The sequence below is a fragment of the Falco punctatus genome (genome assembly GCF_963210335.1).
Source record: "Falco punctatus genome assembly, chromosome: 10".
In the NCBI taxonomy this organism is placed as follows: Eukaryota; Metazoa; Chordata; class Aves; order Falconiformes; family Falconidae; genus Falco; species Falco punctatus.
In genome coordinates this window covers 15,691,354-15,705,825 of record NC_137590.1, presented here as the reverse complement: position 1 = coordinate 15,705,825, position 14,472 = coordinate 15,691,354, and the positions used below count along the sequence as shown (strand labels likewise).

General features: G+C 48.9%; 2 protein-coding genes across 5 annotated transcripts in view; one reads left to right on the top strand and one right to left on the bottom strand.

The window, feature by feature from the left end:
* The first annotated feature begins 1,200 nt into the window (after positions 1-1,200).
* Positions 1,201-6,392, top strand: FNDC11 (fibronectin type III domain containing 11). The gene has a single exon (XM_080405959.1). The coding sequence runs from the start codon at positions 3,342-3,344 to the stop codon at positions 4,275-4,277; it is 936 nt and encodes a 311-aa protein (XP_080262085.1). The 5' UTR covers positions 1,201-3,341; the 3' UTR covers positions 4,278-6,392.
* The window catches only part of HELZ2 (helicase with zinc finger 2), a 33,682-nt gene continuing 24,310 nt past the window's right edge, over positions 5,101-14,472 (bottom strand). For all 4 annotated transcript variants that reach the window (XM_080405945.1, XM_080405944.1, XM_080405946.1 and 1 more), the window contains 11 exons: positions 14,131-14,216; positions 13,601-13,732; positions 13,189-13,350; positions 12,810-12,951; positions 12,227-12,343; positions 11,465-11,657; positions 10,539-10,673; positions 10,076-10,294; positions 9,618-9,774; positions 9,036-9,203; positions 5,101-8,521 (listed from right to left, as the gene is read on the bottom strand). In XM_080405945.1, the coding sequence (XP_080262071.1) occupies positions 8,397-8,521; positions 9,036-9,203; positions 9,618-9,774; positions 10,076-10,294; positions 10,539-10,673; positions 11,465-11,657; positions 12,227-12,343; positions 12,810-12,951; positions 13,189-13,350; positions 13,601-13,732; positions 14,131-14,216 (1,636 nt within the window). In that variant the 3' untranslated portion in view covers positions 5,101-8,396. The remainder of the gene's footprint in view (positions 8,522-9,035; positions 9,204-9,617; positions 9,775-10,075; positions 10,295-10,538; positions 10,674-11,464; positions 11,658-12,226; positions 12,344-12,809; positions 12,952-13,188; positions 13,351-13,600; positions 13,733-14,130; positions 14,217-14,472) is intronic.

The window sequence follows — 14,472 nt, the reverse complement described above, 5'->3', positions numbered from 1 at the left end:
TTGCAGCGGCCCCTCCCCCTCCCGTGCCTGGCAGCGGGGGATGCGCCCACTGTGACCACAGCAGCTGGGCATTGTGTGCTGGCTCCCTGTAAGCCACCCGTGTCACCGCTTCAGTACAACCCCAGGCGCCGCCAGTTAAGCGGGCAGAGGAGGGCACGGCCGTGCTCCTCTCCACACATCTCCCCTCGAGGCCGGCCCGGTGCTACGGACCCCGCAGGGAGCCGCGGTACTGCGTTTCCCCAGGGACCGCAGGGAGAAGGAGGGGTGGCTGAGAGGTGGGTTGCTGAGATTCATGGAGGGTTAAGTACAAATTATTTTTGTCCCACCGGTAACTGGGGCATGGCCCCACAACCCGAGCAACAAGCATGGCGGTGTAAAGCGGGGGCTTGGGGGAGGGGTTGGGGGGTGCCACAGCCCCGCCAGCCGGGGCACAGCTGGGCGGTGGGTACCAGGCACCGGCCCCCGCGGCCGACCAAGGCGCTGCAGGCCCCTCCTGAGGCTTGCCCGGGCCGCCCGGGGCAGGGCGCTGGCAGGGCAGGCGGGGACCCCGGCCCGAGTGCCAGGAGCACCGCCATGGCAACCGCCGCGGCCTGCGCGGCTGCGGGTGGCCGGGCCCGCCGGAGGTAGAGCGGGGGTGGGCCGCAGGCAGGGCCGGGCAGGGCCGCAGGCAGGGCCGGGCCGGGCTGTAGAGAGAACCGGGCTGCAGGCAGGGCCAGGCTGGGCTGCAGGCAGAGCCAGGCCACAGGCAGGGCTGGGCAGGGCCAGGCAGGGCCGCAGGCAGAGCCGGGCTGGGCTGCAGGCAGAGCCGGGCCATGGGCAGGGCCGCAGGCAGGGCTGGGCAGGGCCGCAGGCAGAGCCGGGCTGCAGGCAGGGCCACAGGCAAGGCCAGGCAGGGCCGCAGGCAGAGCTGGGCTGCAGGCAGGGCCACAGGCAGGGCCAGGCAGGGCTGCAGGCAGACCTGGGCTGCAGGCAGGGCCGCAGGCAGAGCTGGGCTGCAGGCAGGGCCACAGGCAGGGCCAGGCAGGGCCGCAGGCAGAGCTGGGCTGCAGGCAGGGCCACAGGCAGGGCCAGGCAGGGCTGCAGGCAGACCTGGGCTGCAGGCAGGGCCGCAGGCAGAGCTGGGCTGCAGGCAGGGCCACAGGCAGGGCCAGGCAGGGCCGCAGGCAGAGCTGGGCTGCAGGCAGGGCTGCAGGCAGCTGGGCTGCAGGCAGGGCCAGCCCTGTGCTGCTGGATGGAGCTCCCCAGGGCCTGGCAAGCTGGGTTGGTGCTGGGCAAGGCAATCTGGGGCCTTCTGGGCTTGGCTTTTGCCAGAGGGGCCAGGCCTTGGCCCCCAGCCCAGGGCAGCTTGAGGAGGCTGCAGGCCTGGGATACAGGGCTGGGTTTGAGCCACCGGGAAGGTGTTGGGGTGGCTCCAGCTCCCATGGGTGCCCCCTTCCACCCCCTCCAAGCCCTGGCCTGGGTGAGCCCAGGGCCACGCAGCCCCCAGCCTGGGCAACTGCAGCCTCCCAGGCTGCAAATGTAGCAGTGCTACTGGGAAAACAGCCGTCTCTGGCACGAAAAAAATGGGATATAAAAAACAGAAAGGGAAAACAAGCACAATCACAGCTCTGTCTGTGGGCAAACAGACTGCTCTACAGAGCCAAATCACTCTGAAAGCGGGGTAATGTAACCTGGTGCATGTGCTGTCCCTGTTGCACTCCATACGGGGATGCCAGGAACTGGCACTGTGCTTTGGTTTAGGTGTTTTTTTTTTGTGGAAAGAAAAAAGTGGAAAGGAAATACAGCCTGTTTTTTAAGTTGACAGCTCTCTTGGAAACAAAGTTGCTGCAAATGAATAAATTGCAGTGCAGCTAGGGGCCAGACATCTGAAAGGTTTACAAACACTTGAAATTCCTATGAGGAAGTGTTATTAGTTCTGTTATGTATTTATGGAAAATGAGGCTACGAAAAATGGCTTTGTCAACTAGATATCACCATCTAGCTTCTACAAGACATGTAAGAATTAAAATATCCCAGCTAGATACTACAAGAACTTAAATAATTATAACCAGGAAATTACATAGAATAAGGAAAGTTACCTGTTGCTAGATGGCATCATCGCAGTCTAACTGGGATCACAAAATCTTCCTCTCAGAATTCGTATTTCTTTCTTTTTCAAATCCAGTGTGTTCAGCTTATGAAAGCCACATTCTCAGCATCAAGCTGGGTTCTCATTACAATGTCACCAACAACAGGGAGGCACAGGCATTTAACTAATTTCTGTTTATGATAGGTAAGCTGCATGAGCCACAGGTACTTCAGCTAAAGTAGAATAAAGAAACAACTTCCACCTTGGCTCAGTGGGCACCACCACCCAGGGCACATCTTTGCCAGTAAATGAAGCAGCTAAGACTAAGACAGCAGATAACAGTTGCAAAGGACCACTACCTAAACACCTTCCTTCCAGTGAACTGTTACCTGTTCATAGGTGCTTTACGTGTGTTTCATTCTCTTACTGTATGTTGTTTATAGACTAACAGTGCTCTACAAGAAAGCAAGTAGATATCGTGGTCCAAGGTGATGATGTAAATTAAAAACAGAGAAAGGGAAAGCAATACATCACTGAAAACATTGTCAGGTTACAACTGTCAATCCACTGTGAAAGGTGGAGGTACAAGGGAAAACGCTAGCGTTCCTCTTGAAAGCTGTTGTGAGGTGGCATTTGGGGCATTCATGGTTCTGCCTGCTGGATACCAGCTCGCCTAGGGGGCAGAGGGTTAATTTATTACATATTAATATATATTATATAAATTAATATATATTATATAAATTAATATATAATCACCAAGTTGATTATATAGCTGTAGGAATGGGCTTAGACGATGGGTCTCAAACCTTGGCAGCCTGGCAGATTACAAAGAGAGAAAAACAGACATCTCCAGAGATGTAGAAGAATGGAAAGAAATTGCTTACAGGAGTACAAAGGCATCTAATTAGAATGAAACAGAAGATAATAAGATAGGGAGAAATTTTGGCAGAGTATACCAGAGAACAGTTCCTGACGTTCTGAATCTATTAAGCAGAGGTAGAACCTCTCGGGGGGTGGGGGTGTAGAAGGAAACTAGTTGGTTGGAATATATAGAAGTAGACTATACAAAACATTCAAAAGCATACAACTGTAAAGGAAAATTCCTCTGGTACTACATCTAGTCTAAGAGTTCTTTTGCATCTATAAATTTATAAGCTAAGCTTTAATTAAGAGAAGAGTCACAGTCATGATTATACTCCCTCCCAGCTGCTTTTCCTCTGATTCTTAATGTTATTATTGCTGCTTTCTTACACAGCACCTGAGCTTTGGAATCATGGCTGTGATTTTGAATGAATTTGAAACCAGTTTGGACAGTACCACACACAGTGAAGCACAAGACAATGCCAGCCGGGAGCAGTACTCAGAAAGGAGCAGCTTTGTTCTGCAGTTCCTGAACTCCACCCTGAGCCTGCACCACCTCCAGCACCACCGGAAAAAAGCTGAGCTTCTGAGCAAATGTTACTTTTACTTAGATATTGAGCCCAAACACGTGACCGTGACAGAACAGAACCAAGTGATGCATCGCACTAACATCTTGCAACTAATAGACCCCAGGCAATTCCAGAGGATGAAGAAGGTGGGAAAAACCCAGACTGAAATCCAGCTGTCGCTTCTAACTGAGCTCTTAGAACAACTGGAACGAGGTCGGGAGGAGCTGAGCCATTACGTAGAGACTTATGACACTGTAACTTTTCTTTCCCGGTGGGACATGATTATGCAGAGGCTGTCCAAGCTCTCTGAGTATATGGAAACTCTCACTTCCTTGCAAGTGCCGGGAAAGCTCCATTTCAAGCACCAGATGGTGTCACAAGTAGATCTCAGAGGTACTATGCTTCCCAACATTAGGCTTTCTCTCCGTACCAAGATGCCACTGATTTTTGATCGAAATGAATCATTTGCACACAAGGACTGGGCCACACTCAAGTGGTTTGCCGAAGATCAAAAGTCACACCTTGAACGATATGAACTGCACGTGAGGCTACTGACAGGTGGGAGTCAGGCAGAAGTGGGATATGGTAGGATTCAGGTAGTCACCTCCAACACGTGTGTAGTCCGGGACTTGCAGCCTGGCAGTTCATACACATTCCTCATCAGAAGAACAAACACTCACACTCTTGTTTTTGAAAGATGGCACGACAGCATTACATTGACGACACAAACTGATGCTGTTGGAGACGCAGACAGAAGTGCTTGGACACCAAAAGGATGACATGGCACAGAAGAACAGTTTTCTCATTTTATCCATTACAAAAATGAGAAATCCATTACAAATGAGAAAAAGTAAACCTTATTTTAAAACATTATGCGTAAAACTGGACTCGATTTGTTTTCAACAATTTTACAAGCGCCTTCCCCAAATATTTCCAGGTTAACAGTAACCCATTCCAAATTTCTCACACAAAATACCATCCTTGGGCAGCATTCCAGACTCAGCACTCACTTCCCACTGCCAGAACCCACAGGCGGGAGCAGCTGGAAGCAGGCAGTCTTGCAGGACACCTCAGATGCAAAGCACAGGGATAGCACAGCATCGCCATCATCCAGTGCTTTTCATCCACCGCAACATGCCCCGTGCCAGCTTCTTGCAATGATGTTGCAAGTTGCAGTTTTTTTACCACAAGTTATGCCTCGCCCTGCCATGTTCTTCCTCTAAAACACCTGAACTAAATCCTAAGCTCTTCGAATTTCTCACCCCAGCTTATCTCCATCTCTGATTCCTCTCACTCTCTATACCCTGTGCCTTACAGCTACCTAAGCATGATTTCATCCTCACTCCCCTACAGTGCAGGAAAAGATCACTCTGATTAAATAAAACAGAACAACAAACAACAACAACAAAACAAAAAAAGCCCAAGAACCCCCTAAAACCCTACAACAAATGGGGAAGGGTAATACATCTACACCACCGATATGAAGAAAACAATCTTTTTAGCCATGTACTGCAGTTAATGCTAATTTTCTTTTTACCATTTAGTTCAGTCCAAATGTAGCCATCCCCACACAGATTCTAGTCAAACCATCACATAAACAGATCTTTTAGTAATAAAATTTATTATTTAAATAAATTCAAATAATTTTTACAATTATGGCTTAAGTATCAAAAAAGGAATGTTGAGGTTCATTCTTATAAACGGTAGAAGCAGGTAAAAATATTTGTATCCAAAACGTCATCTGAGGTTTGCTGCCAGTCACAGACATACAAAAGATAAAAACCTGCCACATTTAGAGTTCCTTAATTTACACTTCATGACACTTAACATTTCATTTCCATTTTAAAAAATCCCAACAATTTATTGCAGTAAATTGATTGTCCTATACAGATCCGTCCAAATCCTCAAAAACAGTCCAGTGGGCTTCTCCTTGGCCAGCTGGAGCCAAGGAGAGGTTTCCTAGTTCTGGATGTCTGTAATTTCACTGCCAGTCCGAGCAGGACACAGGGCAATGGCTACAACCGCTCCGATTATCTCAGGCTGATGCCTGGCACACCACCTGCTGCGTGCGCAGGTTCCCCTTGTTCAACTTGGCCTCAAGCTCTAGTCAGTGCCAAGGAAATGATCTTGTTGGATTAACTGACATTTGTGCCCTGCAAAAATACTTTCTTCTGTGAGCTGTGGAAAACATAGAGGCTGTGATCAGACAGATACCCTGTGCACCATGCTGCCAGTGGTTTCCTATCGGAATTATCAAAGGTTTGGTGGTTTCGTATTTTTTTAAAAGTATTTTAAGAATATGTGCTTGAACATAAAATTCAAAAGTAAATTCAAAGCTCTGTGTGCAAATGAAACCGGACTACTTTGAACTTCTTTTCTCTTATTCATTTATATGATTCTCTATCTATGAGCGTAAGAACAAGAACATGATATTTAGCCATCACTAACAGTCTATAAAAAGGTTGATTAATTGCACTTTCTGCTATTCCCTGACTATTGCAGCTGCATGACCAACTCTACAGGTACCTGCTCTCAGCCCAAAGAGCCCGAGTCCAGCCTGGCTGTTACTGCTGTTTGTGTGGTCTAGGGCAGCGTTTTCTAAACACCAGTCACAAAATGCATCTTCAGGGGGAAAATAAAAACAAAAAGTATGTTGTCTTGCAACACAGAGGTGACCATGCAAAGCATTCAGTCTAACCTTTACCCTCCAAGGAGAAGCAGTAAACATCTTTTCCCTGCTGAGGGCAAAGGGAGATGCTTTGTGAAATCTCTTTCTCAGTCTATACAAACACACAGCTAAACCTCACACAAGAGCGTTGGGCTAAGAGCCACTACGCTTGGGGTGAGTCTCCTCGTTTGTGTTACATGTAATGAAATAACCAGCAAAAAAATAACAGGGGAGAGACTATTCATTAGGTCATGAAAATGAGACCTGCTGGTTCTAATGGGACCAGGGTGACTTTTTTGGAATTATGCTGGCACCATGATAAAGTATTTATCCCAACAGTTCCAGCACCTTTTGTGATTCTCCACATCATCTTGGAGATTGCATTTCAGTAGTCTACAAAATTATTTCCATACAAGCTTATTTTGGAATTGCAATATTTGCAAAATCAGGCTAGCGTAGAATCTTTTAAGATCCCAGCCACGATAACTTCAAAGAGGAACAATGAACTTTACATCTTACCAGCTTTTGTCAAGCACCTTTAGAACCAGCAAGAAGTACTTCCCATAGGCTTTTGTCCCTCATGGCGTCACCAACCATGTGCTTGTTATCATGCTTCAGAAAGACAAGAGCAAGCCTGGGTGGTCTCTAGCATACAAATCAAACCCACCAAATGCAGAAGTGCAGGAAGGTAGTTTCAAATAAGGAAGAGAACAACAAAATTTCTCCATAGGTTCTTGAGTCAAGTCTAACACAAACGCATGAGAAGAAACAGCGTTACCCAAGGACTCTTCCAGACACAACACTTTCTTATTGCACATTCCACCACACTGGGAAGAGCCATGCTGCATTTTCGGTTGCAAACACAGCATAAAATTCATCCCTGCCATCGTGCTGTGAAGTCACGGGGACCCATCACTTATGCTGAGGAGGACCCGTGTCCCAGCACGCTATATCCTTGGTGCACAACCACTGCGATTGCATCCTGGCTCCATCCCACGTGAACATCTAGAGACAGCCAGGCGTGTGGTCTTGGGGAGAGCTGAGGCAGGCACTTCATACATTCAGAATTGAAATGAGATAAAAGACAGCCTCCCTCAAAACTACCATGCCTCAAAAAGCAGCTCCATGATTCAGCAGAGAGCACCGCTTCACCACTATACATCTGTATCAGCCATACGTTACTGGGCAAAAGCAGCCTTCTCTAATGAATCACAGCTTCCAGTTCACAGCAGTTTGGATACTTAAAATAACAATTAAAAAAACCCAACAACCTTATACACATATACGTTGTGGTATATTTAACAAATTTCCATCACTGCTCTTAAAAACTTATGCCATAAGACTGTGAAACAAATTCACAGAATTAAAAAATAATAAATTAGAAGCAGCTTTAAAAAAATATTGGGTAGGAAAGGGGGGGGCCTCTTGTAGGAGATTTCAGATAAAACTCAGAACAGTTTAAAATATGCTTACAAATTCCAATGTTTCCTGGTAGGAGTGGTCCTCACTTTTCATTAACTTTATACTGGTGAGGACAACATCCTTTGTACAAAGAATAAGTAAATCTATTTACAAAATCAACTTGGCCTTGGCTCTGTGATATTTACATGCTTAGAGAACAGCATTTCGGCTAGACAAAGAGTGGTGCATCGTTGTCTCTTTGCTTTTTTCCTTCATTTAAAAAAGAACCAAAACAACAGAAAAACAGAAACAAAATTGGTTTTCTGCTTTGAGAAATGAGAAGTCTTAAAAATTCCCTGGCCTTGGTTTTAAAAGGAGTGGTAGTACTCAGAAACTTTGGTCCTCTATGGCAAATCGCAGCTTGCCGTGTGGCTCCGTTGCGCGGTTGTTCCACCCTCCATGCGAATGGACTGAGTATTTGGTCCCCAAAGCGCAGCTGCACTGGCAGAGAGGATGGGGGCTCCGCTGAAAATCTTACAGTTAAAAAAATAGTATCATCATCAAAGTCACAGACCCAGCCATCCATTTCAAATGCTTTTTGGTTTGCTACAGCTGAAAGGTCCTGTCCAAGGTTGCACTGATTAAAAAAAACCCAAGATGCCAAAGCACGCACTGAAGCTGAGCTGTCACCGAGCAGGGGCAGATCCTGGCTCCCCCGCTGCATTTGGCTCTGTAGGTCATTAAACAATGGAAAGATTGTGTCCTTCCCAAGGCACACGTAACGCAGCTCAGGCAGAGCGGGACAAGCTCATCAAGGTACAAACCATCCTCATCGGCGGAAGGCTGAAACCTTGCTGACGAGAATCCCCTGGGCTGCAGTGACGCAGTTGTGCTGTCTGTAATGCTGGAGCAGTTTCTTCCACAACGGGTTGCACTCCAGGAGGTACCGGTTCCCTGTTGGCACAGGGATGGGGGCAGTGGGTTAGTGGCCACAAGAGGCTTGGTCGATAGCATCACAGACCGGTCACGGGAACTTTTGGCTAACATTTCTAGCCTAACAGTGCTGGGTAGCTTGCAGGGATATTTCCTTCAGCCAGAGCTCTGTGAAATTCCCAGCTCCCTTTTCAGAGCTGTCATATCTGCGAGCAGCTTCCCTACACATCACAGCCTACACCCGCGTGATTAGGAGGAAAATATGCAGCCAGATTCTGTTAGGAGAGAGCTCTAGCACACAAGTGACAGAAACAACGTGGTCCGAACCAGAGGGTGAGAAAAACTAATTATACATGCGGTGTATGAGCCATGCACGATCTCTGCTTTGCCCAGATTGTCCAGATAGCCCAGCTTCAACACCACAGACAGTCTAAAGAATAAAGCAAGACCAGCAGTTGTACTAGTTGGGATCTCCACCCTTTTATCCAGGCATCCTGTTCCCCTGCCGGCCTGCGCACACTCCCAGGAGACCCACCTATAATGCAGAGTCCTTCCTGAGCGCGCGTGATGCCAACGTTGACCTGGTTTGGGTCAGTAACGAACCCCAGGTACTTCTTCTGCCAGCTCTTGGTGGGCTTTCTATCGATCTCTGATCGGGGGCAGGAGCGTACAGTCGACAGGATCACGTATCTCCACTCACTTCCTAGAAAGTGGAACGGAACCAGATTTTTTAGCAGGAAGCATCTGGCCACCCCTCAAGACACTCATTTCTCTACAGCAAGACCACCAGAGCTGCAGCCACGATTTGGGTTTCTCCAGCTTTGGAGGCCATCGGGCTCCCAGTCATTGCTCTTCGAGGAGCACGTTACGAGAGTTCTTTAACACCCCTCCAGACATCCTCCACCTTCCTATCTTCAGCAGTCTCACCCTGCCTGGACACTCCAGAGGTTTCCAAAGGATTTATTATAATCCCAAATCACCCAGAAAGCTGCCCTAGGGATGCTTTCTCCCTGGCTGAAAGGACCCTGCTGGAAGACTGTCTCTGGGAGAAGTTGTTTCGGTCCTGGGGCAGGCAGGAGAGCACAGAACCAAGGCTCCCCGCCCCCGCCACCCTCACCTTGGCTGTTGTTGATGGTGCAGGTGGTCACTCCGCTGATGCCCTCCTTCTGAAGGCTCTTGCCGATCTCAGACACCTGGGCGCTGTAGGGGCTCAGGATGGCGATGCTCTCCGGCTGGATGGTGCCATCTAGTGTCAGCTGCTTCGCGATCCTCACCTGGGGACACCGAGGGTCCTGCTCACCTGGGACCCAGCCCTCCAGCGCCCTGTCCCCGGGCAGCGATGGTGCCTGGCTGTGCTGCTCCCCCTGCTCTGGGTCACGCTCCCCTACAGCCGCCCTGGCCAGGGCCATCGTGGCGTGCTGCAGACCTGGGCAGGCACCAGGCAGGAGGCCACGCCAGATCTCCCCACTGATCCTTATCCTGTATCGCTAATATCATCCCTCCACGATCCCCAGAGTCACTCAGCACAACACCCTCCCTTTTGCATATCCCCAGATTCCCCAGGACCCTCCTCACCGCCTGCATCACTTCTTCTAGGTTGGCTTTGGAGTTCTCATTTCCTTCCTCAGTAGAAATCATGAGGCTCTGCTCCTTCCCTTCCATGTGCCCAAAGATGATCGGGCAGCAGTTGTTATTTTTGTGGTGGAAGACACTGCGTTTATGATGAGGCTGGGGGCATGTTTTCAGCCGCGTTTCATAAAACTCCTGCGACGGGAACTCACAAATGCTTTTGTGCTGGCAGAGAAAAGGGGAGAAACTGAGGTGAACAAAAACCAAGGAACTTCTCAACCTGCAGCACCTCTCTGGGCACGCTTCAGCTCCGCACCCTGGTGCTGCAGCTGGCACCGGGCAAGCGGATGATTCATTGGTCTAGGAAGGGGAAGCAGTAATACAGAACATGTTTCCCAGTGGCGGGAGGTAAGCCCTGACAGCAGTATTTTCTGTGACGGAGAAAAGACAATCCATGTGAGGGTCTCACCATGCGGTATTGTGTATCCAGCATCCATGCCTGATTCCGGTAGCGCTCAAAAAGGGATGTCTCCATGCCAAGACTCTTGCAGAGGTCATTTTTGACCACAGGCCGCAGCTGTTTGTGATCCCCAAGCAAAACAACCTGGAACAAAGAGTGAACATCTCAGCTATGAGGGCGGTGACACTGGTGAAGGCTATCAGCTGGTTGAAAGGCTATTTGTACACAGGCATTTATTGCTACTTATTTACTTTACAGTTACAGCAACCTCAATTGAAGACCATGTTGGACATTATATAAAGATCCTGACCCAGAGAATGCAGAGGCTTGTTCCCATCTGACAGGAGAAAGATATCACGAAGTAAGTCTACTGAGATCTACTCTATGCTTCTTGTCACATTAATACTTTGTACCTGGGTGCACAGCACATTTTTTGGTGGCAGTGATACCCACCCTGTAAAGAAGCACCAAAAATCCAGCCACACCACCACTTGTTTTCTCTTGCAGAAAGCCAAGAGCAAGTTTAGAGGAGACAGTATGGGTGTAACTCTTAGAAGACAAGGAGCTGAGCTGATACACATAGCAGAGAGGTGAGTAGATGCAACTGTTCACAGCAGCTTTCAAGCCTACAGCAGTTCTTATGACTCTGCTTTATGTGATATGAACTGATAACGTATAGCTTATGCATCTAGTGACATTACTTCTGTATTGCATGTACCCTTCTGTGCCTTGAGAGTTTAACTGTCATTAGTACAGCCATTCCAGAAACAAATCCCTGAAGGCTAAAATATTGATACACCACCATAGATACTACCAAGAACAACATTAAAACCTAAAAAAACTTGGAAGAGCAGCAAGGTAAGGGATGGAAGACATGCAGACGCTTGAGAGTCCTGAGCAGCCATCCTAGAGACACATCTTTGGAAAAGACTGACCTTCTCTGCACGGGGGTGGCTGACCAAGGGGATGAGGGTCTCGGGTTCTGTGGACATGGCACACTCATCAATGATTATCTGCTTGACGTTGAGCTGCTCCAGGGAGGTGGCCGATGCAGCAGAGCACGTGCACAGGATGACATCATGGGCCTCCAGTTCAAACATACGAGCAGCCGACAACTGATTTTTGTACCTGGTGGTCAATGCAGAAGACACCAGGTTATGCATAAGAGAAACATGTCCAGGTTCCTCATGCAGCAACCAAGCAGAGGCTATACTTTCCCAAATTATTAGGGCTCCATCTCCCTCCCCAGGATGAGCTGGTGTTCCCAGAAAAAGGCTCTGGATAGACACTGTAGGAAAGGTACTTTGTCCTCAACTCAGCAGGGCAGGGGGCTCAGGGTGGAGGATGCAAGTGTCACACACACATAATACAACTTTTAGTCCGGACAGACAACAGAAGAGAGCAGAAGTGATGCTGAGGCTCTGCACTGTACCACTAACCCCAAGCTAATCACTTTTTATCATCATTCCAAACACACATCTTATTAATCTGCCTTGATGTTTTCACCTAGTCCCTCGGCTTGCATGAGCCAGGACAAATCTGCTGACTTCCACGCAGTTAGCCGAGAGCCAGCGAGCACAGCCCAAACCTCTTCTCGCAGAGGTGGAGGTGGCTGCACTGTGCTCCTTCAGGAAGCGCTTCAGGGGTGGCACGCGGCCAGAGTCAGCCATCTCTCACCAGGGTCTCCTTCTACTCACTTCCTTGTTTCTTCTTCTGTTATCTGCTCTCCTCTCCTCATCCGAGCGTCAAAGTTACAGATATACTGACAGAAAGGGTTGGGTGGCCGCCGGATGCGATGATGCAGGATTATTTCGCTGAATAAAGAGTTAACATATAAATATTTCCCCCCAGCACAGACCGAAGTGATCTCTTCTACAGCAAAGCAGACCACATCTGCCTATGCAGAGAAACCCCATGAGCTAAAGAAGTCACAGTTAGACTGCTCCATCCTTACCGACCTAACTCTTAGTTGACCCTCGAGGATACAAAACACAACCGCTTTTCTTTAGTGGTTGAAAGCAGGAATAAAGTCAGGGACTTTTAGAGCTGTTCAAAAGAGAGGAAAACATCTAGGATCTTTCTGACAACCTGGATTTCCTGACTAGGCGCTACATTAGGCTACACACCTTCACTTGAAAAAATTAACGATCAAGCAGGTTCATAGTGCTGCTCCACAGTAGCGGAGTGGAACCTGCATTTGCTCTGGCTTGTTCAGCTTTGCTGACGCAGAAAACATTGCTCCCCAGCACCCTTGGAGCCCGCGGGGCCACAAAGTCCTACCTGAGCTCACGCTTTGGTTTTGCATCCCGCAAGGCTTTGCGGGAGAAGTGCCGGTTGCTCCCCGGGTACGGGAATTCCATTGCCTCAACGGCCTCCCCATACACCCTCAGCGGTTTCAGGTTCTTCATCTTCAGCAGCATCTCTGGGGAAGGAGGACAGGTTTGCTCAGACAGCACCAGGCGCCGGCGATGTTGAGAGGGCGCGCACTCACTCGCCTCCTCCCCACCGCTCGCTTACCAGCCCCACTTTCACTGGTCCTCGCCCAGCAGCGAGGGGTCTTCCCTAAGGACCAGCCCTGCTTTCCCCGCTCCTGCCTGCGGCCACGTGATCTCCCTCCCCCCAGTATGAGCCTCTTCAGGGGCTTAAAACCAATAGTTACCAGCAACAACATCAACAGACTTCCTGGATGGGCCACAGTACAAGATGCACTTTTGCCCCTTGGGCTTTTCTTCAGGGGAAAGTGTTTGCTCCTTGACGGTATCGTCATTCAGCTTATGGAACCAGTAGACGATGTGAGTTCCAACAATGGTTTTCCCTGTGCCTAGAAAAAACAAGGAGGCTGCTGAGAACACTCGAGCCACAACACCCGTGCTCTAGGTCAGCATCCGGGTGATGAGCCATGAAATAAAATCAAGAACTGAGGAGACTGCCTTGAGCAGCTGCGGGTGATGCCAACCCACGCTGCCTTCTCCTGTCTCACCAAGGTCCTACGGAAAGCAACAGATTAACTCTAACCTGCCTTTCATAACAAAGTGGGCATGTACTCCTGCCACGCCCCCCCCCAGCCTTACCTGGTGGGCCTTGGATGAGCGTGAAGGGTTTTCTCAGAGCATTTAGAATAGCCTGGTTCTGACTCTGGTTAAGCTTCCTGTGGCTGCCAGGGAGATCAAAGCATTTTTGCTGCAGGATTTTGGACACTGTCTCTATTAAAGCAAAGAGCCAAGAAAACAAGATTAAAGGAGGTGACTGAAGACAGCACACAAGCGATTCAACAGAGGATGCAGCAAGAACCAAGCAATTGGGGCCCATTTACCTAAAAAGACCACCCAAAAGTAATAGTTGTCCCGTGGCAAGACTTTCTGCCCGTGAGCCTTCTCTGTGAGCCCTGGGGATTAAAACATCACCCGTGCCACTCTCCAGCAGAGCACCCCATATTACCTTCACCCTCCCAGGCTAGCAGCTCCTCTCCTCCCCTTGGCTGGGGAACCACCTGGTCTGGGAGCACAACCCCTATGGCAAGGACCCATGGAAGCTGCCAGGGCATCTGCCCAGCCAGAAAGCAAGTAGCCACAAGGCAAGAGTGGCAAATATTTACACCTACCTTTTTTAGGAGGTTCATGGCCAAGGGCAATGCTTTTAGCAAGCTCAGAGGCATGCTTGAGCCTCCAGATTGCCTTTTCTTTCCGTCTGACAGAGAAAAATAAGAATGAATGGAATGTAGCATAGAACAGCAAAATTTGTAATACAGCTTCATACAACTGTCTTGTTCATTCTTTTGCTCTGCTTTGGTGTTACATTAAATGCTTTCACAAGGAACTTAAACCAAAACAATTCTGATTCTGCTCTTTTGCATCTGGGACTATTTCTCAACTGTCTGAAGAGCTGAGCCTGCAAAGATGCTAAGAGCAAGGAGCACAACTTCTGTCCCACCTCCCTTTTATTA